Source organism: Triticum aestivum, chromosome 4A (genome assembly GCF_018294505.1).
Source record: "Triticum aestivum cultivar Chinese Spring chromosome 4A, IWGSC CS RefSeq v2.1, whole genome shotgun sequence".
NCBI classification, from domain to species: domain Eukaryota; kingdom Viridiplantae; phylum Streptophyta; class Magnoliopsida; order Poales; family Poaceae; genus Triticum; species Triticum aestivum.
Genome location: NC_057803.1, coordinates 672,650,683 through 672,673,631, shown reverse-complemented (window position 1 = coordinate 672,673,631; position 22,949 = coordinate 672,650,683). Strand labels below are relative to the sequence as shown.

The 22,949-nt window shown below is 45.5% G+C and overlaps 3 protein-coding genes and 2 non-coding genes across 6 annotated transcripts; 3 read left to right on the top strand and 2 right to left on the bottom strand.

The window, feature by feature from the left end:
• The first annotated feature begins 3,813 nt into the window (after positions 1-3,813).
• Positions 3,814-6,581, top strand: LOC123088033 (uncharacterized). Of its 2 annotated transcripts, none has more exons than XM_044510179.1 (2): positions 3,814-4,063; positions 5,087-6,581. In XM_044510179.1, the coding sequence occupies exon 2, from the start codon at positions 5,093-5,095 to the stop codon at positions 6,260-6,262; it is 1,170 nt and encodes a 389-aa protein (XP_044366114.1). In that variant the 5' UTR covers positions 3,814-4,063; positions 5,087-5,092; the 3' UTR covers positions 6,263-6,581. The 2 variants fall into 2 exon arrangements, with proteins under 2 accessions (XP_044366114.1, XP_044366115.1); XM_044510180.1 differs by having other exon boundaries at positions 3,834-4,056.
• Positions 6,582-8,754: 2,173 nt separating this feature from the next.
• Positions 8,755-11,625, top strand: LOC123088032 (uncharacterized). The gene is made up of 2 exons (XM_044510178.1): positions 8,755-9,029; positions 10,112-11,625. Exon 2 carries the CDS (start codon positions 10,118-10,120, stop codon positions 11,285-11,287), a length of 1,170 nt encoding a protein of 389 aa, XP_044366113.1. The 5' UTR covers positions 8,755-9,029; positions 10,112-10,117; the 3' UTR covers positions 11,288-11,625.
• Positions 11,626-13,901: 2,276 nt separating this feature from the next.
• LOC123084248 (uncharacterized) lies at positions 13,902-15,038 on the top strand. The gene has a single exon (XM_044505952.1). It carries the CDS (start codon positions 13,935-13,937, stop codon positions 15,033-15,035), a length of 1,101 nt encoding a protein of 366 aa, XP_044361887.1. The 5' UTR covers positions 13,902-13,934; the 3' UTR covers positions 15,036-15,038.
• Positions 15,039-16,775: 1,737 nt separating this feature from the next.
• On the bottom strand, positions 16,776-16,897 carry LOC123088712 (small nucleolar RNA SNORD14). The gene has a single exon (XR_006442022.1). It is a non-coding gene; the product is annotated as a small nucleolar RNA SNORD14 (small nucleolar RNA).
• Positions 16,898-16,960: 63 nt separating this feature from the next.
• Positions 16,961-17,082, bottom strand: LOC123088710 (small nucleolar RNA SNORD14). The gene has a single exon (XR_006442020.1). It is a non-coding gene; the product is annotated as a small nucleolar RNA SNORD14 (small nucleolar RNA).
• Positions 17,083-22,949: the final 5,867 nt, after the last annotated feature.

Sequence of the window (22,949 nt, the reverse complement as noted above, 5' to 3'; positions counted from 1 at the left end):
GCAATGCTATTGGGTACGATGATACCGGTCTGGAAGGAAGGGGTGGCATTCGCCCCCATGATCATCCTGACCCCATGCCTAAGGAGAAGCTTGCCCCTCTGTACATTCGGGGTCGTGGTATTATTGGTGAATCTAAGGATTTGGTGAAGGTCTATGACATCATGCATCGTGTTTTTCGCAATGTGCTTCTGCCCAAAGTGGGGAATCAAGATGAAATCCATGGCTATCTTGTTGACTTGATGGTTGCTATGAAGACCAAGGTTGGATCTGGGGAGACATTTGATGTGTCCAACTGGCTGTGGCACGGGATGTACAACATGGTCATCTACAGAAAGGTCCCCTTTTATGCTCCATTTGTCATGTGCTTTCTGAACTCAGTGTGGGGAGTTCGCCGTCCTGGAGAGCCCCTCACCTCTCCTGACAATCTTACCAATCATGAAGTCAAGCTCCTTAAGAAGAAGAAGCACGCCGAGCCACGTTTCCCGGCTAATGCTCCTGAGGATGTCTATGCCACTTCTGATGATGAGGATTTTGAGTTGGAACCAGGGGCCAAGCCCTCGTGGGTGGACAAGCTCGCTGCCAAGGTGAAGAAGACCTTCTGCCTCCAGTCTGACATCCAGAAGAGGATGTATGAGGCACATGTCAATGAGAAGCTTGCGTGGCATCGCCAAATTGCTATGATGAGGCACCTAAGCATGTCAGTTCAGAGTGGTTCTGAGAGGAGCATCACACCGGAGGAGCGTTGGATATCCTCCCACAGCACCTGGACTGATGATGAAGCCCCTCCTCAGCCCTCCACCACCGTTACTGCTGCTGATGCTATCATGGGGGACTCAGATTGGGACGATGATGAAGTTTCTGATGATGGTGAAGATTCTGACAATGATGAAGACCTTGATGCTACCGAGGAGTCAGAGGAGGACGACTGAGCCTGGGGCGATAGCTTCGCTCTCTTCCTTTTTGGTGTCCTGATGCCAAAGGGGGAGAGAGTGTGATAGGACTCGGGAGTTGCATGGGTGGTTGCGTAGTGTGTGTCTCGTGTTGAACTTGTCTGTGGTCTCCAGTTGAACTTTGGTCGTTCTCGTTTGCTTTGTGTGGATTTTGTGCCACTCCTGCTATCTCTTCGTTATGCTTGTTGGTCTTAATTGGTAGTATTGCTCTTGTCTCTTTGTGTTGGCTACCTTCATGTTATATGCTTTAAATGTCTAGCCTATAGAATCTAGGGGGAGTCTCGACCTGGGGCTCACATCTAGGGGGAGCTCCGTCTAGATTCTATAGTCTTCTCTCTTGTATAGTGTTGTTGTCATCATCCACCAAAAAGGGGGAGATTGAAAGGGCATTTCCTTACCTTATGTTTTGGATGATGATGACAATCCTTTGTTGGTGTAATCCTGTGCTAATTGTTTCAGGTTCTCAATGATTAGGCTTTCATCGGTTAGTGGTTCTCTCTCGAAGGAATCATTTGAAGACGGAATCCTCTACGCTTTTATCTCTTTGGTCGTAGGGATCCCGTACACTCTAGAGGGAATTCTCTGTGGATAGAATAGGGGAGTCCATTCACGTTCACCTCCATCACCCCTTTTTCTTGTCGAGAGAGTGCCTCCTTCTTCATCTAATCCTTGCTGTGTGTTCCCAGCGGTTGTACCGCTCGTCCGAGCGGTTGTACCGCTGGCTCTTGACGCTTCTTTGTTGCTGTCGAGCGGTGGTACCGCTGCCTCCGGGCGGTGGTACCGCCATCTGACTCCGCAAAGTCCAGCAGCGGTTGTTCCGGCCATGCACCGCCCATGTACCGGTCAGGCTTCTGTTCTGATGCGGTGGCTGGGCGGTGGTGGCCCGGTTGGTCCGGTTGTTCCTTTTCAACCGGAGGTTCGAGCGGTTCTTCCGCTCGTTCCTTAGCCGCTCAAGCGATCAAGACCAGGCGGTTGCACCGGCCCTGCACCGCCCAACTACCGCCCTCAAGGGTGACTCCGTTCTGTTTCGGTGCGGTAGTTGTGCGGTAGCTGGGCGGTTGGTCCGGTTATTTGCTAATGACCGGTACTACCGCCCAATGGTCTGGTTGTACCGCCTGGTAGGGTTCTGCAGTTACATCGTGAGTCCCGGTTGTACCGGGACAAGGAGCGGTTGTACCGCTGCAGTACTGTAAATGCAGTAACGGTTGGATTTTAGTGGGTTGCTATATAAGGTGGTTCTTCCACCTACCACACCTACCTCTCACCTCTCTCACTCCACCATTGATGCTCTCAAGCTCTCTTGCCCGATCTCTCTCTCTAGCCACTCAAACTTGTTGATGTGCTAGGGTTTGAAGGAGGAGACCTAGATCTACACTTCCACCAAAGGATATTTACTTTCTCCATACTTTCTAGTGTGGATTTTGTTACTCTTGGTGTTTAAGCACCCTAGACGGTTGAGGTCACCTCGAGGCCATATTCCATTGTGGTGAAGCTTCGTGGTTTCGTTGGGAGCCTCCAATTGTTGTGGAGATTGCCCCAACCTTGTTTGTAAAGGTCCGGTTGCCGTCTTCAAGGGCACCAATAGTGGATTCACGGCATCTCGCATTGTGTGAGGGCGTGAGGAGAATACAGTGGCCCTAGTGGCTTCTTGGGGAGCATTGTGCCTCCACACCGCTCTAACGGAGACGTACTTCCCCTTAAAAGGAAGGAACTTCGGTAACACATCCTCGTCTCCAACGGCTTCACTCTTGGTTATTTCGTGCCTTTACTCTTGCAAGCCTACTTGTGTTATATCCCTTGCTTGCTCTTGAGTTAGTTGATATTGCATCATATAGGTTGCTCACATAGTTGCATATCTAGACAACCTATTTTGATGCAAAGTTTAAATTGGTAAAGAAAAACTTAAAAATTGTTAGTTGCCTATTCACCCCCCCCCCCTCTAGTCAACCATATCGATCCTTTCAGCAGCGACGATGGCAACGACTAATACGTTTCTTCCCGATATCTCTTAGAAATAGTGACTCTCTCGGCTATCGATGTTGGATATGGGAGGTGGTTCTATGTCATCTCAGGTTCATTAGAATTGGGCGAGCACTCCATGTGTCTTTGTTGGTGTTGAGGTTATGGTATTTTTCTTCACGCTCTTTGTGATGGGCCGGGGTGTTGTGGGCATCCAGTAGCCTCAATGGCGGAAGGCCATATTGGGGGTGATGTTTGCTGGCCGTTTTTGTGCCAACTACATGATAGTGACCTCATTTTCTCCCTCTTCATCGTAGTAAGGTATCTCCGTTGTTCTTATGAAGCTGATAGAGATTTGTTCAGGAGATGGTTCGACTATGAGATTTCAGGCCTACTAAAGGCTTCTACAATGGCAACTTCTTCTCTGGTGCGCTGGTCGACTTAGATGATGAAGTGAAAACAATGGTGCATTTTCGGCTCGTGTTGTACACCGATGACACATTTGGTTTCATTACACCGACGGGTCTGGTCATGGTTGCACGTTTGGCTCGAATGTTTTGTTGCGCGGTTCATTTTGTTGTTGAGGGCGAGTCAAATGGGTTATGTCCGGCTAGCCAGGGTTTTCTTGCCTTGTCGGGCTGGCTCGACCGCAAAAGCGACATTTTATTTGCTATACCAAACATATATGTGATTGTTTTGGCTATCTATAAGAGCTGAACTGGATCATATTTACTTTGGAGAATGTATCTTATATCATTGGAAGTCTTTGAGATAATTCTAGAGCTTTATTAGTTCAAAAATAATAATCTAGGGCGTCATTGAAGGGTTGGATGATTTAGGGCCACTGACATGTGGGGCCTCAGACCAGATGGCCCATACGCCAGTGTCCGTAAGTCATCTGACGTTACGTCACTAATCTGATCGCATATCTTCACTCTCGCTTTCCCTTCCCACCGGGCTTGCTCGGCGGCCGGTTCTCCCCCTCCCACCCAATCCCCACTTCTCCGGCAATGTCTACTTCTCCGGTGATGTAAGACTTGCCCGTGACTCCCAAACTCCCTCTGTCTCACCTGCTGGAGGCCGAATCTGTTCCCCGCCCCCGCAACCTCTTCAACGAGGCGACCAGGAGGAGCTCAAGTACTCAACAGTAAGCTGTAAGCCCTAGATCCTGGGCTCCCTCGATTTGCTTATAATTTCTAGTCGGGTGTGGAGCTGGCTGGGCGGATCGATGTTTTACCTGACCAACGTTGCTTCTTCTAGTAGATCTATGCTTGGTAGTGGATTTCTCTTTTTACCTGCTGTAAACTAGAAATGTTCAGGAATATTTGGCTCTGATGCGCACCTCTGGATGTCTCACCCTGTTCTCGAAGGACAAAAAAATGGCACCTCTTTGGCAGATCGCTATATTTCCTACTACCGAAATTGTGTCAATTAGTTAGCAGATCTAGGCTTGGTACGAATGTGTATTAATATATACTCCTACTACTTAAGAAGCAACACCTATCACTCTTGGTTCAGATGCTACACCCGTCAGCCTATCACTCTTTCAGATGTTCTTACGGAAGTAAATGACACCTCTTTTGTAAGCTAATGCTTTGCCTAACTAAAATGAAACCTCTTTCTGTGCATATTTTCACTTAATAGGCCTGCCTTTTCTTCTAAATAAAATGAAAATGCAATTTATGTTGTGACTGGGGCATTGCCGTTGGGATATTGCACAGGAAAAATTGTCAACACAATTCTGTCATACTAGTTAGTATACTCTCTCTGCTGATGTAGGTGTTTCTAGTTAGAGGAAAGGAATGAAAGAATCTTCTTCAATGTCATACTCATCCACCTCATTATCTTGAGAAAAGTAGTGCTTAGCATACTATCTAATCTTACTTGGAATGGTGCTTACTGTACTGTTTGCTGCAACTGTTTTTACCAAGTGCAAGAAGCATGTATGTGTAGCGCATGGCTAGGTGGTTTGGCGAATGTAATTTCGCTAGTGTTTTTCTGTATGGTGGATTTATGGTTGCCCCCATCTTCATATTTTGATGATACTCTGAGCTTCTGCTGCTTTCTTATAAAATTGAGCTCATGAAATTTGGTCTTAAAATTTTACACGAAGCATTTGTATTGCAAGTTGCAGTTTCAGCTCTGTTTAATTACGAATCCTATGTCTTCTCTTGTAGACTTACATGATGGAGGCTGCACGATCCCCCCCTTGGTCAGATCTCCACCCGGAACTCCTTGGCCTTGTCCTCAAGCGCCTCCCTTCCTTAGCTGACCGTGTTCGTGTAAGAGCTGTCTGCCACCCATGGCGCTCTAATAGTATGTTGCAACCCCTTCCTCTCCCATTCCCATGGCTCACGCTCCCTGACGGTACCTTCCTCAGCATTCCAAGTGGTGAAATTCACCACATATCTTTACCAGAAGGTGCGTGTTGCCAGGGCTCTATCGGAAACTGGCTATTCCTCATGCACAATGATGATGTGTGCTACTTGATGAACCCTTTCTCCAAGACCAGGTTGGAGCTTCCTAAGCTAGCCAAAGTATGTAATCCTGAAATATTGGATCCCGACTCTAGATTCAATCCAATTTTCTACAAGTTGGTGGTCCCCTTTCCCCTTGACTCGTCGCCCTGTTCCCTTGTTGCTGCAATGATCGTGGACGATAGTGAGTGCGGTACACTTTGTATTAGCAAACCACCGATTGTCACTGACTCATTCAGAGACGATGAGCTTCCAGTTCTGGAACTCGAGGATGTTGCATTCTTTGATGAAAAGTTGTACGTCTTGGCGGGGTTTGGCCAACTGATCATATTTGAATTAGACAAGGACCTTCGTATTTCATTCATGGAGTGCATAATTGACTCTGTGATGGACTCAAGTGGAACACTTCAATTCTTGCCGAGAGAGGCGTGTATGATAAGGCAGTATCTGGTTGAATGTGGCGGTAGACTGTTGATGGTGATACGGTGGATTCGCTCTATGGCCCATCCAACAAGTGATGACTATTTGGAGCATGGCCGTACTTTTGCACTTGAGGTTCTTGAGGCAGATTTGCGCGCCGCCGAACGTGTTGGATGGAGAACAGTAAGTGACTTGGATGGCCATGCGATCTTTGTCGGCAAGCATAGCTCCAAGTCCATGCGTGCTGAAGAATGCAGTGGATACCAAGAGGATTGCATCTACTTCATGTGTGACTATCCCGAGCCAAAGGATTCTGCAAATCCTCTTCGTGATGCCGGTGTTTACAACATTAGGAATGAGACATTCATGCCGCTGATGTCGGGGACTGCAGCAGTATCGCCATGTCACGCTGGCCAGTGGCGTCCGACATGGTTTTTCCCTCCTGAAACTGTATGATCAAGCCTTGTAATCTATGATCCTGAGAGTAATTGTTGGGTAATGTATCTGAGATGGGAGTTGGAAGGGCTCGTCCTTGCAGCGGCAGTGGTTGATGGACGGTAGAGATCTGTGGTCTTAGTTCCTGTGCTGATAGGCTGGTTGGTTCAGTTTGATGAGTGATGTGTTCTACCTGGTGGTTGTTGTTCTGTCTTGTGTTGGCTGAACTTAGTGATCCTGTCCTAGTGTAGCGTTGTAACTGCTGTTGCCTGAACTTTAAAACGCGGGCCGCTGTATCATCAGTTTTATTTTAATTAAATTGGAGGGTGTGTTCTCCTTTCATCAAAATTTTCTTGCATGATGTTAGATTCTGTATTAAACTCCGCCTATGGCTTCTAGGCATAGCCGGTCCCAAGCCCGGGTAAAGGAGGAGGGTTGTGATAGGCTTGGCGAGCCAACGTAAAAACTAGCAAGTTTCATAGGTATGAAACCCATTTGAGCGAGAGTAGTACTAGGATGGACCTCCTGGGAAGTCCTCGTGAAAGGGTTTCATATCTAAGGGTTGTGATAGGCTTGGCGAGCCAACATATAAACTAGCCAGTCTTTTGGGTATGAAACCCATTTGGGCGAGAGTAGTACTATGATGAGTGACCTCCTGGGAAGTCCTCGTGAAAGGGTTTCATATCTAGCCTACCCCAACTTGTTTGGGATAAAAGGCTTCGTAAGTAAGTAAGTATGTTAGATTCTGTATTAGTATGATGATAGAGATGTTTTGCATTTTCAAGTATTATGGATAATTTGTTTTTGCTGGTATTATGGATGATTTTTAACAGGATGCATTGTAATGCGCAAGTCTTTTGCTGTGATATAAGACTAAAGGCATCTCTAACAGAATCTTTAAATTCTGTAACTCCTCGTGTTGGCATCATTTGGGGAGTCAAACCGTAGCTAACGGAAGCCCCATGACTATAATTCCTCAAAATTTTGAGTTAACCCTATGCCTTCTCTGCTCAAATTTGAGCACGTCACACCCATTCTCCTCAAATCTCCTGTCATCGAGAAAATGGCTCAACCGGCGGCAAGATGCCAAACTGAACCCGCCCACGCCAGTATAAACCCCGTCGGTGCCACACCAAACCATAAATCCTTCTTGGCCGCCCTATTTCTCCCAAATCACCGTCGCCACCACCCAATTTTGTCGTCACCGTTCGAATGGCCATGGCTCGCCGCCTGCAGCGGGTAGAGCAGTGGGGTGTCGCCGTGGCGGATGTCATCCTCAGACGATGACTACAATGACGAGCCAGAGGCGGTGCAGCTCGCAGCGGCCATGGCCGGGGAAGCCGATGAAGAGGAGGGGGGGGGGGGGGCGATGAAGAGGAGGAGGGGCAAGGCGATGGAGGAGGATGAGCCGTCGACGAAGGAAGCCGTGCACGAGGACGGCGCCTACAACCACACCTACCTCCCCTCACGGGAGGAGGCGGAGCGGATCAATACAACAGTTTTCGGTGTGCACTTTGGTAGCTGTGTAGGCGCTCGAGTATCCAGTCCGGTGTTTTATGGGGTGTTAGCCTTCCGTCGCTTTTGTATATATTGTGGTGCTTTAGGTCTAATCTAGCTAGCCTTTGTTTTAGGTTTTTGCCCGGTTTTCCTTCGAAACCGAGCAGCCTCTTTGTTTTTTACACATGTCTTTATGCGATGCATTATTTCTCCGAGGTCTTCTTGTAATATTCTTTTTTTAATCAATGGATTTGACAGTTCTCCTGTCAACATTATAAAATGATAAGGTTCAAAAAAACATTATAAAATGATATATCGAAGATGGGCATGTAAATTTGTTCCCAAGATTCCTAAATGTTTGAAAGGCTTTTCTAGTTATCGTTTTAAGAGCAACACTACCAGACCCCTTATACTCGAGAACTGTAAACGCGGTATAAGGGTCGAGAAAACAGGGGCCCGGCGAGGTAGTCCTTCGTCGCGATGACACCGCGGCCGCGCGGGCGCTCCTCCCCCGGCTCGATCTTGACGGCGAGGAGGTTGCTGGACTCCCTCTCCCTCTTCACAGGCAGCAGCCCCGCATCGGAAGTGCTCCCCGCGCCCGAAGAGCTCCCCGCGTCGGAGCGCCTCGCATGGCGGAGGTCGTACTCCTCCGTCTCGCGGCGGAGGAGGGAGTCCGGCACCGGCAACCCATACTTGGTGTACCGCTTGGGCACGCGCTTGCGCGCCGCATTGGAGGTGACGCAGCGTTTGCGCTCCGGTCGTCACCGTCACCGCGCCGGACAGAGCTCCACATCGTCGCGGATGGGGGGGAGGGGGGGGTTCTCGCCGTCGATGAGAAATGCAGTGCGGAATGGGTGAGACACGGCTGTGGGGGATAGGGCTTCGGCCCGTATCGGACGGCAAACCCGTAGATGTACTGAATTGGGAGGGGAGGGGGGTGTGGTAGGGCGATTTGGGGGCCACCTAAAAAAAATTACGGACCGGGCGGCTATATGGGCTCTGGTCTGACCCAAAAACCGGATCAAACTCGTATAGTCGCCGGACTTTTACCATTTGTGCGTTTATACGGGTTTGCTAGAGTTGCTGTGAGCAGGGTCTCACTCTGTCCTCTTCCCATCGGGCTTCCCCGGTTCTCTCCCCTCCCCTCCCATGGTCAGGTTCCAATCCCTACTCCTCCGGCGATTTGAGACTTGCCTGTGACTAGCAAGCCTCCCGCCCCACCTCACCTGCTGGAGGCCGAATCTGTTCCCCGCCATCCACCGGCTCGCCGACGAGGCAACAAGACTCAGCAGTAAGCTCGCCTTCGCACTCTCTATCTTGTCAGGGGTTTCTTCCAGTAGATCTGGCTGGGCGGATTGATGCTTTACCTGACCACCATTGTTTCTTCTACTAGATCTATGCTTGGTGGTTTTTTTTTTACCTGGTGTGAACTAGAAATGTTCAGGAATGTTTGGCTCTGATGCGGACCTCTCTCAATATCTCACACTCCCACCCTGTTCTTGAGGAAAATATAAAATGTCACCTCTTTTGCAAATCCCTAATTTTTTTCTACCTAAAATGTTTCAGTTAATTAGTAGATCTGCGCCTGGTAGAAATGTGTATGAATATATTTTTTTGTACACTAAAGGAACTAAAGGAAGAAAAGGACACCTCTTTCTTAAGTTGGTACTTTGGCTAACCAAAATTTGTTTTCTTTTAGTCGACGATTGGTAATAGTCTGATGTAAAACAGCAAATGTTCGTGCAGTATTATACTTTCCTGTGATGCCCAGCCATTGTTTCAGGCTTTCAGCTTGTACTTGAATAAGATGGCACTTCTTTTTTCCATACATATTTTTTACTTAATAGACCAGCCTTTTCTTCTAAATAAAGTGAAAATGGAATAAGTGCAGTGACTGGGTCTTTGCCGCTGGGATATAGCACATGAGAGATTGGGAACACAATTCTCTCATAGTTAGTATACCAATGATGCCGATTTGGTGTTTCTAGTTACAGGAAGGGAATAATGAATCTTGAAAAATGAGTGCCTAGTATACTATCTAATCTTGCTTGGAGTTAATACTTATGAATTATGATGCCAACAAAATGGTGCTTACTGTACTGTTTACTGCAACTGATGTTACCAAGTGCAATAATCATATATGCATAGCGCAAGGCCAAGTGACTTGGCAAATGTACTTTCACTAGTTTATTTCTGCACGATGTATTTATGGTTCCCCCATATCTTCATATTATGATGATACTTTGAACTTCTGCAGCTTTCTTATCAAATAGAGCTGACGAAATTTAGCCTTAAAATGGTACAGAAAGCATATGTATTGCTAGTTGCAGTTTTAACTCTTTCTAATTACGAATCATATGCCTTCTCTTGTAGACTTGCATGATGGAGGCTGCGGAATTTCGCCCTTGGTCAGATCTTCCGCCAGAACTCCTGGGACTTGTTCTCAAGCGCCTCCCTTCCCTAGCTGACCGTGTTCGTCTAAGAGCTGTCTGCCACCCATGGCGCTCTAATAGTATGTTGCAACCCCTTCCTCTCCCATTTCCATGGCTCACTCTCCCTGATGGTACTTTCCTCAGCATTCCAAACGGTGAGATTCACCGCATATCTTTACCAGAAGATGCGTGTTGCCAGGGCTCCATTGGAAACTGGCTATTCCTCACGCACAATGATGATGTGTGCTACTTGATGAACCCTTTCTCCAAGACCAGGTTGGAGCTTCCTAAGCTAGCCAAAATATGGAAGCGTGGAATATTGGATCTTGATTCTAGATTTAGTCCAATTTTCTACAAGTTGGTGGTGCCCTTTCCCCTTGACTCATTGCCCTGTTCCCTTGTTGCTGCACTGATCATGGATGATAGTAACTGTGGTACACTTTGTATTAGTGAACCACCGTTTGAGACTGACTCATTCAGAGACGATGAGCATCCAGTTCTGCACCTCGGGGATGTCGCATTCTTTGATGGAAAGCTGTATGGGCTGTGCGGGTCTGGTCACCTTTTCATCTTTGAATTAGACAAGGATCTTTTCATTGCATCCATGGAGTGCGTAATTCACTCTCTGGGTGACTTGGGTGGAACACCTCAATCCTTGCCGAGAGAGGGGGCGTGTATGGTAAGGGACTATCTAGTCGAATGTGGCGGTAGACTGTTGATGGTGATACGGTGGTTTCGCTCTACGGCCCGTCCAACAAGTGATGACTGTTTAGAGCATGACCGTACTGTTGCACTTGGGGTTTTTGAGGCCGACCTGCATGCCGAACCCGTTGGATGGAGAACAGTAAGTGATTTGGATGGCCATGCGCTCTTTCTTGGCCAACATAGCTCCAAGTCCCTGCGTGCTGGAGAATGCACTGGATACCAAGAGGACTGCATCTACTTCATGTGTGACTATCCCTGGCCGAAGTATTCTGCAAATCCTCTTCGCGACGCCGGTGTTTACAACGTCAGGAATGAGACGTTCCTGCCGCTAATGTCAGGGACCACCGCAGTACCACCACGTCACGCTGGCCAGTGGCGGCCGACATGGTATTTCCCTCCTGAAGCTGTATGATCAAGCCTTGTAATCTACTGATCCTGAGAGTAACTGTTGGGTAATGTATCGTCTGAGACGGGAGTTGGAAGGGCGTCTTCCTCACAGCGACAGGTGAGTTGTTGATGGACGGCAGAGATTCGTAGTATTGGATTCTGTGTTGGTAGGCTGGTAGGTTCAGTTTGATGAGTGATGTGTTCTACACTTCTACCCTGTGGTTGTTGTTCTGTTCTGTGGTGGCTGAACTTAGTGTTCTTGGCCTAGTGTAGTGTTGTAACTGTTCTCAGCTGAACTTTAAAATGTTGGGCGCTGTATCATCAGTTTCATTTCAATGAAATTTGGACGGTGTGTTCTCCTTACGTTGATTTTTTCTTGCATGATGTTAGATTCTTAATTAGTATGATGATAAGAATGTTTTGCATTCAAGTCATATGGTTTATGGATGATTTTAACAGGATGCATTATCATGTGCAAGTCTTTGGCTCTGGTATAAGACTAAGGGCATCTCTAACCGAACCCTCAAATTCTTTAACTTCTCATATGGCATCTTTTGGGGAGAAGCCATATAACCGGAACTCCTGAAAAGATGCATTTTCTGCTTAAATTTTAGCACCTCACACTCATTCTCTTCAAATTTCCCTCATGTCCTCTCACTGGAAAAATGGCTCAACCAGTTGCGAGGCGCTAAACTGACACCCCCTCCCCTGCTCTAGTATAAAGTCGCACTGGCAGCACACCCAAACCGTAAGTCCTGCCCTGCCACCCCCATTTCTCCCCAAATTGATGTGTGACCGCCCAATTTCGTCATCGCCGCTTGAATTGCCATGGCTCGCCACTTGCCGTGGCAAAGGGATGGGGTATCGCCGCGGATGACGCCATCCCCGTTGATTCGGACGACAGTTTTGAGAGACGGGTAGGACGCGGCGTTGAACCAACAATTATTGGATTAGTGTGTCTTTATCTTTAACTTAGCTCGGTATAGTTCTTATTTAGCTCGTTTTAGTTTTAAGGGGTTTTGTGAAAAATGTTTTAGTTTAATTTAGCTCTATGTAAGTGCTATCTACTTTAGCTACGAATTATGATGTTTTTTATGAACTACTATGTATAATTATGCACTATGTGGTCTTAATCTAGTTTTGAATTTGAGTTTTAAATGAGATGTTTGTGCAAAATTTAGGTTTTGAGGTGTTAAATTTGAGGGTTTGGTTATCTCCATACTTTTTTAACCTCATATTTGAAGAGAAGTTTGAGGAGTTAAATTTTGACAGTTCAACTAGATGCTCTATGTTTGTAAAATTGGGAATCGCATTATCCAAGTTCTCCTCACAACAATGTTCCATTTCGACTTGCTTGTAGTATCTGTCACGTATGTAGAGGATGACACCGTCAATCTCAAGGTGGCACTGATCCATACTCCCACATGTTGATCTTGATTCAAAATCGATTCCTTTTCCTAAACGACGTATGCACTAACCGCTCAATCTCTTCCCCTTGGGGACATAGAGGCGAGAGTTTCACATTCCCTTTGTTGGATGTCGGCGAGGTGGTGTCCCCCGTCCCCAAATCTGTAGCTACGACTACTGGAGGCGGGGTGGGCTCTCATATCTCTCCTAGCTGGTCCATAGGTGTAGGATGTCTCATCTTCTAGTTTGGTGACGTTGGCGCTACATTGAATAATGTGGTTTTGGTGAGGTTGACGTTGTGCTAGTTTGGTGACGACATTCTCCTACTCCTAGGTGGGCCCGCTGAGCTATGACCTCATCTACTCGCCATTCGCGCAGTACGGCGAACTTTTATTGTTCCATATATCTTTTGTGGTTGTCACCTTTCATGGCGATGTCGAAAAAGTTGGTGTTGGAGCAAGGGTGGGGGGTGGCGACGTCGACAAGTGGAACGAAACTGGTGTATCTGGTATTCTTCCCTGGCAACTATGCCAGGATAAGCCCAATCCAAATTGAGGTTGGCATCGGACGTCCTTGGCCGACATGCCACATCATCATCATGTGTCTATTCCGCATATTCAATCTTCGTCTCGCAGCGCCTTCAAAGTTGTGGCACTCATCTCAATTTTGGTTTTGTTGGAGTTCCGTCTCTTCTCCCAGTGAGCGTCACAGTAGCATTGGTGGTCGGCGATGGTTTCACATTCAATTGTTTGCAGGGATTTGAGAGACTCTTCTGTAATTTCATTTTCTACTGTTTCTTTAGTTTTCTTGACACTTGTCATGTCCTGGTCTATCGGAAAGTTTCTACATTTGTGTATTCGTGTACTGTGTTTATTGGCTAGTAAACTGTGCGCAGTTTCTCTCTGAAAAAAAAAACGTTTTCAAAAGCCACAAGAAAAACGACCTGACATGGAAAAGAATCGGATCAGACCAAACCATCAATAATTGTCGATGACTTGAATCCTAGTGAGCTAGGGATACCGTTATCTGCAACCATAGGTTGATTCACTGCACTTTGTTTTCTTTTAACTTGTATTTGTACTATATTTATTGTCTTTTTTGGAGGATATATTGGCTAATATAATGTGTCATGTGTGCAGTTTCTCTCTGAAAAATAACCTTTTCAAAAGCCACAAGACAAACGACCTGACATGGAAAAGAAACGAATCAGATCGAACCATCAACAAGTGCAACCGGGAGCCCTAGATCGCTGACAGGCACGCACCATGGCCGCGTCTGTCTCTTCACGCCGCCGCAGCCCATGGACGGATCTCCACTCGGAGCTGATCGGCCTCGTCCTCCTGCGGCTGCCGTCGCACGCCGACCGCGTCCGCCTCGCTGCGGTCTGCCGCGCGTGGCGCTCCAGCGCGCGGCTGCAGCATCCGCTGCCACCGCTGCTCCCCTGGCTAGCTCTCCCCGACGGCACCTTCCTCAGCCTCCCCGACGGCGCGATCCACCACTTGCCCGTCCCGGACGACGTCTCCTGGCGAGTCTCCACCGGCGACACGCTCCTGCTCGTGCACGGCGACGGCCGGTGCTCTCTGACGAGCCCTTCCCCCGCCGTGACCACCCCCGTCGCTCTCCCTCAGCCACCGTTCTGGTTCCGAAGAAACTCACGCGCCAACCACGTTCTGAATAGCATCCACAAGGCCGTGGTTTCCGATGACCTCATCGCCGTTCTCAAGTCAAGGTGCCTCCACAACGTCTTCGTCTCTACTCGCGGGCACGGGCCGCCATCATGGCGGCGGAAGTGGGCGCCGCCTTCGGGCACCTTCACCGCCGACATTGCCCTCTTTAAAGGGAAACCATACGTCCTCACGACAAAAGAGGAGCTGCATGTCCTGGACGCCGGCGATCAGCAGCCATCCAGCACGCTGCCGGTTGTCAAAACCCTATGCAAACTCGGGCCCCCGAGGGATGATGAGGACTTCGGGCATCCATGGTTTAATCCTTTCGACGCATGGCACTACCTCGTCGTGTCCGGTGATCAGCTGCTGATGGTGAAACGGATAATCCATATACCTCTGATATTACCGGCAGACATTAGGATAGAGAAGCGGACTCACCGGTTTGAGGTCTTTGAAGCGCTCTTCCCCAGTGATGGTTGTGGATGGTGGAGAGAAGTCGATACGCTGACGGGGCGAGCGCTCTTTGTTAGTCAAGGTTGTTCCGAGTCTCTTCCGGCCACTTTTGGCGCCCAGTGTGGTGTCATCGGAGCTCGAGAAGATTGCATCTACTTTGTGACGGAGCGCGACACGAGGTACCACCAGGAGAGGACTCCTCAGAACCCATTCCTTGACTCCGGCGTGTACAACATGAGAGATTGAACAGTGACGCCTTTGCCATTGGAGATGGCAACAGTGCCTACCATGCGCAAGGGCCCCTGGTCTTCAACTTGGATTTTTCCCAAAACATGAGTCGGGTTGCATGCATACTTGTTAGATTGAGGATGATGCCAGGGGTTCTAGGTCTCTGAAGGTCTTCTTTGGGATTTGTTTACATTTGCATAATGTTGTCATGAATAATGCTCATTATATCTACCATTTTGTGAAAGACATCAACACATTATTTTTTCAGGATACGATTATATCATGTTTTAAAAGATGATAGAATATGAAACACAATCTAATTAGAACCAACCATTCATTCGCTTGTTGTATCGCTAAATTACAAACCTTGGCACTAGAGGGGTTATGGCGGTGCAATAGGAGAAACTAACTGCAGCAGAGCATGGATTGACGGAGATCAAAAGGACGGATTGTTGGGGGCTTCGAATTGAACATGTCTATTTAGCTACAATGGTCTTTTAGTAAGAAAGATGTGCCACCTTTGCTGAATTGAACATGATGTCCTCTATTGATTAGTCACATATTTCCTAGTTTAATTTTAGTAACCCTGTAATTTTCAGAGAATGCAAACATTAATTCTAAGGATAACACTAAGAAATAAGTGTTGTGGTGTGATGGTACTCCAAACTTTTTGAGTAGTAATAATAGTTTTTGTGTAGCTACCTATATGTGGCTACTAGATAATGTCTCTTTGAGGCGTCGACAAAAACTAACAAAATTGTAACCAACATAGTGGCCTTCTCAAAAGCGACGCATCATCTTTTATGTGTGTGAAACATTTGAAAATAATTCTATAGCATCACAAATATTCATATTTCGTGGATGGGGATATTATGGTTATATATGCGCCGCAAATTGTATGGTAAAAAGGCTTGTGACTTTTGTGAGGAAAACATCTTTAATCAGCTTTTATTTGTGGAGTAACTATTATTATACTAAACTATATTAGTTAGTAATTACCACTTGCTATGTTCCTATTATGCAATGAATTGTGTGTTATACTGACCCGGATGTTCTCAGTTTTTTCTCAACAAAAGCACATCTTCTGTGACTAACTTTTCCGGGCTTCACAAGGACTTGGAAAGCCGAGATAAAGATACAATTTTAGCCAAAGAGGCGCTGTTTCGTTCATATGGGCTCATAAAATCAACTTCAGATGTGCAAGCACATTAGATGCTTGTAAACATAACATGCTCATTAAAAGGATTATGCTGATTTTTTTTCTCATAAAAAAGTAAAACTAAAAGGATTATGTTGCTAATTATCATTATTTTTGCAAATGATGTTGCTAATTGTCTTGTCAGGCAGAGAATTTGCCCCCAAGTGTTTTTCTTTAATAACAAGATAATTATGATGCTGCTAGTTGCCTTGATTGAATCAACTGCTCTGTTTTTCTCACCCGCAAAATAAAAACTGCTCAGTTTTTCTGTATATACGAGTAAAAATGAAGTGTGCATAGAAAAACAGGTCCTGGCAAAATTAAGATTAGAGGGTTGGACGTCAAAATTGCATATTTGACAGCATGGCACATAGAGCGCACCAATCAGTCTCAGAAAGATGGTGTGTTATTTTTTCATAATTTTCATCATTGTTCAACCAAGTAATTAAACAATACTGAGGAAATACATACATAGTAACAACAGTTTCAAGAAGAAAAAGAAGGCAGGCAATAAACAAAAAGATAGAACACGAAAGACACCAAACGGTGATCTCAAGTATGCTGTCAGACATCCAATGGAAGGACCTAACAGCATTAGCTCTCAAGCATGGCTAGGCAAAAGCTCTTAGGAAGCAACTGTGAATGTTTTCAAAAACAAGCCTTAAATTTATCATCATCGGGCGTACATTGCACATCCACCAAATTAACACCAAAAACAACAAAAAAACAAATATATGTACAACATTGCATCAGACATCCAAGGAAGGACAAAACAACACTGGCTCTCAACCCTGTCAGGTCCGAAAACTCTTACGCGGCAACGGCGAATGTTTTGAGAACAAGCCTTGATTTTATCATCAAATTGCATTGCAACAACATTTTTAACATATCATATTTAGAGCAATGAAGAACATTGAGAAGCACAACATTGAAAAGGAGAAATAACAAGACTCGGACATCCAAGGAAGGAATTAACATCATCATCTCCACTACAAGAAATATGTCAACTTATGACCTTCTGTCAGTGACCCTGGAAGAATTGGTCATAGATTTATGACCATTTGAGACCAATTGGTCAAAAGCTGTTCGAGGGGCTCCAAACCCTAAACCATTGCGACCATTTTGGTCAGAAAGGTCATAATTTTCTTACATGAAATGGTCATAAAGCTAACAGCGCTAGTCCGCTGCCTTATTTCTAGTTGTTAACGACCAATATAGATGGTCATAGCCTTGTAAATTGTGGTGGGTTGCTATGACTAGGCGCCACCTCATCAGTTTTGCCTATGTGTCATGTCCATGTGGCAGTTTTTGCCCTAGGTTGTGAAGCAACCTATATTTCTGTCATTCCCAAAATTCCCAAAAAAATCTCATAAATTCTTTGGGTCATATCTTCGTCAAATATGTAAAAACCTTCCTTGCCTAGTTCAAAAATAATTCAAAAATATTCATTTTCCTATTCTGTTCAGAGTAACAATTTGTGAAGGAAGTACCACTTTGGCATGTCCAAATAGTATCCATTTTCTACAGTGCTTTCCTATGCCCAAATAACCATCCTCCACCAAATGCCAGCTCAATCCATTCATTATTTTGAGCCGAGCTTCAACATTCGTATTTATGTCCAGTGTGGTGGTTTGCAAAGCAAGTACCACCTAGGCTCCTCCTTTTGAGCTGAAAATTTGTGAAAACGGTCTTCTTAGTAACTGATCATCCTCAGCCAAAACTCACGCCCATTAGCCATGTACATTTCTCGTACCGCTAATCAAACACTTGGCTGCTAATTCATGTTTGAGCATCGATTGGTCTCCTCGTGAGAATCTTATGTTGTAATTTTCTTCCTAGCACCAACCTGGGGAGTGCCCAACCCACTAGACATGCCTAGGCCGCCCAGAACACATGGCAACGCCACGGTCACGCGGTGACCACGTGGCGGGCATGCGAGTTTACGCGCTCTAGAGTTGGGGCCCTCGGCCACCGCCCAAACCTCGACGTATCGCCACCAAAACATGTATTTATGATTAAATAGGTCCTTATGTAACTATAAATGATTTTTGAAAAAATAAATAAATAGCAAACTATGAGGCAGCTGCAGTTCAAATTTGACCCGCTTCCAACTGAATCGGCAGAAATTTGTCTTTTTCACGAGAGGTGGATCAAAAAAATTTACACCAGACCATTTAGTCAATTGTGCATTATATATGGCCTAGTATTTTATAAAATTTATTTGGTGCAATTTTGCAATAATTATTTGGTAGTTCCTTCACACAAAAACTCCTTTTGGGCACTCGGAAAATGAAAAATGAATTTTCCGTGCAAAGAAAATGAAAAGTTCCTTAGGCAACATTGTTTGTCATTCCAAGATGCACCCTTGTGCATGATATGAGGTCATTTGAACAAACTATGCCATGAATGTGGCCATAAAATTGATCATTTGGCTTGAAAGCCATGAATCTTCACACTTGATAGCTCATTTCTGAGAACACTTTTTTAAAATAATTACCGTATTACAAGTTTATTATTTTTTCTGAAAACTTGGTCACATATAATGACACAATGCGAAGGTTTTCCAATTTTTTGATTTTTTTTTTGAATTTTTTATGCCCGTTTCAAAATACGGTCAAAACGGCGGGCTTGACCGTTCCTAGCTAGTGGTTGAATCTTGGAATTTTTTTGGTGTTTATATGATTAAATAGGTACTTATGTACCTAGAAATGATTTTTGGAAAAAATAAAGAGCAAACTATGAGGCAGCTATAGTTCAAATTTGACCCGTTTCCAGCTGAATCGACGGTAATTTGTCTTTTTCATCATAGGTAGATCAAAACTTTTTACACCCAACCATTTGGTCAACTGTGGTTTAAATATGTCCTAGTATTTTAGAAAATTGATTTGGTACAATTTTGAAACAATTTTTTGGTAGGCCCTTCACAAAAAAACTCATTTTGGGCACTCGAATAATGATTAAAAATAGCTACAAAGATAAAAAATTGCATGCAAACTGGCTATCATCCGTAAAATATGGTCTAAATTGATAGAAAATTTTAGTTGTGCCATTTTGCAAAATACTTTTGATAGCTACTTCACAAAACCCTTCTAGTTTTAGTACTTCGAAACTATTCTAAATCATAATTTTTCTGAACCAATCAGAGCTCTTCACACAGATTACCCCCCCTTAGCCGATCTGGACCGTCGACATCCGACGGATCCAACGTCTCTCACTCCCCCTCTCAACCCAACCCAACCCAAACCCTAGCAGCCCCCCTCTCCCACATCGTCGCCGCCACCCACCCCGATCCCATCCCTCCCCTCGTCTCCCTCCCAAGCCCAACCACTTCCTCTGCCCTCTTCCTCGATCCCGTGGCCGCCGCCGCCCCTCATCTCCACCGGCACTGGGCTTCCCCGCCGGCGACCTCACTGCCCTTCTCCCGCACCGATGCCGCCCCCACCCTCGCGCGTCGACGAACGGACCAATCCCAAATCCTCGAACCCTACCCGCTGCCCCGTCCCTCCGACCTGGATCCCCCTCCATGCGGCCGCACGACGGCGAGGACGACGGCGCCAGCGCCGGCGACCGCGACGAGCGCCTCTTCGCGGGCGTGCGCTTCGCGCTCGTTGGCTTCGACCCTGCCTCTGAGTCCCAGGTGCACCCGCCCGCCCGCCTCGACACGGTTCCCGCTGCCACGCCCCCCTTTTCATTTCGGTTTTGGTGTCTCATCGTCACCACCTCACTCTCCTCCGCCCGTCGATGACCAGGCCGGGGGCGGAAGCCGCAAAGCCGGCGAATCGATCTCCTTGCCACCGCCTCCCTCTGCTCCGCCCGTCGATGTGCAGACCGGGAGCCAAATCTTCGAAGCCGGGGGATCGAGCTCCGCTGCTGCGCGCACCGGGGAGCAAGTAATGGCGCGTCTCTTGCGCTTGAGATGTCACGACCTGATGTGTTCCCTTTCGAGTTATTCGAGTTCGACTAAGCGTTTCTTGGTTTCTGTCGAGTAGGCTGGATTGCCGAAGGCCAAGAAGACGATCTTGAGAAAGATAATCAGCTCCGGCAAGGACAAGGTATAGCCTGAATCTTGTGCTTCTTGATTACTCTGTGATTTTTTTTTGAATTAGACAACAAAGGTGGAAGGCAAGGTGGCTGAATTCTGATGCAACCTGATCTGTGCTCTGCTCCTTTGATGTTTCTGAATTCTGATGTGAAAGCATGTCCACATCTGTAGAACTGTGCTCTGTGCATGACTAGTGATCGATGGTGACTGTTCCTGTAGTGGATACATCTGTAGAACTCATGCACTTCTGTAGGTTTCTGATGTGGAACACCTACGCATTACTAGCATGGAAATATGGATTAAGTTTCCTGGAATTTGAGCACATGAATGGACTGTTAATTAATCCGTTAAGGTACACAAGGAGTTTGTTTAATCTAGAAATTGTACAAATCTGCAGCATGCATACTTCAGGTTGTTAAATAAGGAAGGAGCTCGGGGTTTAGTTCCACGCAACAGGGGTTGGGTAGATTCCTTGCAACCTCTAGAAATAGTGCATCCAGTCGAAACTAATCCGTGGTACTTTCACCTAATGATTTAACAACTCATTATAATATAAAACAATTACTAAATTAAATTGAAAACACAAAATTAAAGAAAAATAAAAAAAAAACACCCAAACATTTAGTACCGGTTGGTGTTACCAACCGGTACTAATGCTCTCCACGCAAACGGGCCTAGCTCGTGCCACGTGGTGGCACTTTAGCGCCAGTTCGTGACGAACCGGTACTAAAGGCCGGGAACCTTTAGTCCCCACTCTTTAGTGCCGGTTCGCCAACCGGCACTAAAGGCCGTCACGAACCGGCACTAAAGTCCGGTTCTGCACTAGTGATGTATTCTATATCTTCTGTAAAGAAACCTTGGATATGGCACTGCCTATTCACATTTCACCATTCTGTTTATCGCATTTTAATTTTAACATGCTCAACATGGTTTGATGCACTTAAAGATGCATTGGAATATTTTTGATGCACTTAAACATGCATTGAATAGTCACATGCATCATTGTTTAAAGGACAACTGAAATAAATTGCATTATACTGAAATTATAAGGATTGGTAACAACCTGTATCTTGGCTTCAAGTCCAGTTTGGCCTGAAATTCTCAAAACATTCCTCCCACCGACGGCACATCCAAGATTATCTAGAGAAGTGACAAAAAGCATAAAGTCATACACATTTGGACCTTCCAAGAGAATCAAGGTGAGAAGCTCTAACTGACCATTGCAACCTACCATGCAATGACTTCACGAACTTCTCTAGTTATAGAGCATGCTATCGACAGTATGGTGCTTCCCTACTTTTGCATCTTCCCTGGATATCTTTCCAGCTTCATTTACAGATACGTAAGTTGCATTTTTGGATTTCTTCTGTTCTTCCCCATTACTTTTAGCCTCACCTGCATAATGTATTAAGAAACTTATAAACAAAATGGACGAATCACATCAACTAGCAAATTCAAATTGATCATTGCCACATAGCAAAGTACTATTTACATCTTTTGTCACTTTATTTCTGCTTCCCAAAATGCATGTGCTCACTGGGATATGGAGCCTTCTATGAAACTATCCAGCTATCCCTAGATAACAAGACAGAACATTTAAGTACCAGATGGCTACTTGTTTAGCTTGGTCACGGTTCAAGTAGTAATTGTTTCACCTGCGATGACACACACACAACTTAGGGTAGCAACAATGATCAATATCAGTTACAGTCGGATCGCCCTCACGCCTGAATCACGATTTCTAACTCGGCACTTAAAATCAGCCATCTAAACTATCGCAAACATCACTCACAATTCCCAGGCCGTAACCATGAGAAATATTATTTACAGTAAGTTTTACTTCACATAAGAATCTTCACAAGTTTTGAATTTGTAACTTCAGATTAGGCACCTAATATACCAGCGCACATACACAAGACAACAATTTACTGGAAAGCACAGTGACAACTCCCAATGACAATTTAAGTTCCAGATGACTAGTTGTCTTAGGTTGGCACAACTCCAATGCTAACTGTTTCAACTCGAATGACACACACAATGGAAGGCAACAACAGTGAGCAATATCAATTACAGTAGGTTTGTCCTCACCCTTAAGAGTCCCCATTTTAACTTGGCGCTTCAGATTAGTCATCTAAACTAACTTGTCTTCAATTAATAGTGACTTCTGAAAAGATCTTCTCTGAAGCAACAAAAAAGATGTGAGGTTTAAACCTAAATCATGCTACTTCCATGCACCTGAAATCCTCACATAACAACTCACTTGACAAGACATGGTTCTTTTTCCTAATTAGTGGCAGTTCTTGTAGTCAATTGCTTTCATTCTTTCTGTAAGAAACTGAATGATGTGTCTACTGAGATGAGATGATACCTACTACAAACCTTGTGTATACTGATGAGTTACCAGTTCCTTCCAGCAGGATTAATTTGTAGTTCCTCTGGATCGATGTACAGTGCACCTTTTAATTAGTAATTTTCAGTGTATGAACAATTGTTCCGACGATGATCGGCAAAATTATCACAAAATCATACTGATTGTCAGTGTATACTCATCACATAATCAGGGAATCTTTACTTATGGTGATCGGCAAGGCATACTTGAGGCCATTCTGTTTTCCAGTGAATGGACAACCGTGACTCTGTTTTCCAGTAAGATCGTGTAGATATTGTTGTTCTTGATTGAATAGGAGTACTA

Excerpts from the sequence above, each read along its gene's own strand:
- LOC123088033 (XM_044510179.1), top strand. The coding sequence starts at position 5,093 with ATGATGGAGGCTGCACGATCCCCCCCTTGGTCAGATCTCCACCCGGAA.
- LOC123084248 (XM_044505952.1), top strand. The coding sequence starts at position 13,935 with ATGGCCGCGTCTGTCTCTTCACGCCGCCGCAGCCCATGGACGGATCTC.
- LOC123088032 (XM_044510178.1), top strand. The coding sequence starts at position 10,118 with ATGATGGAGGCTGCGGAATTTCGCCCTTGGTCAGATCTTCCGCCAGAA.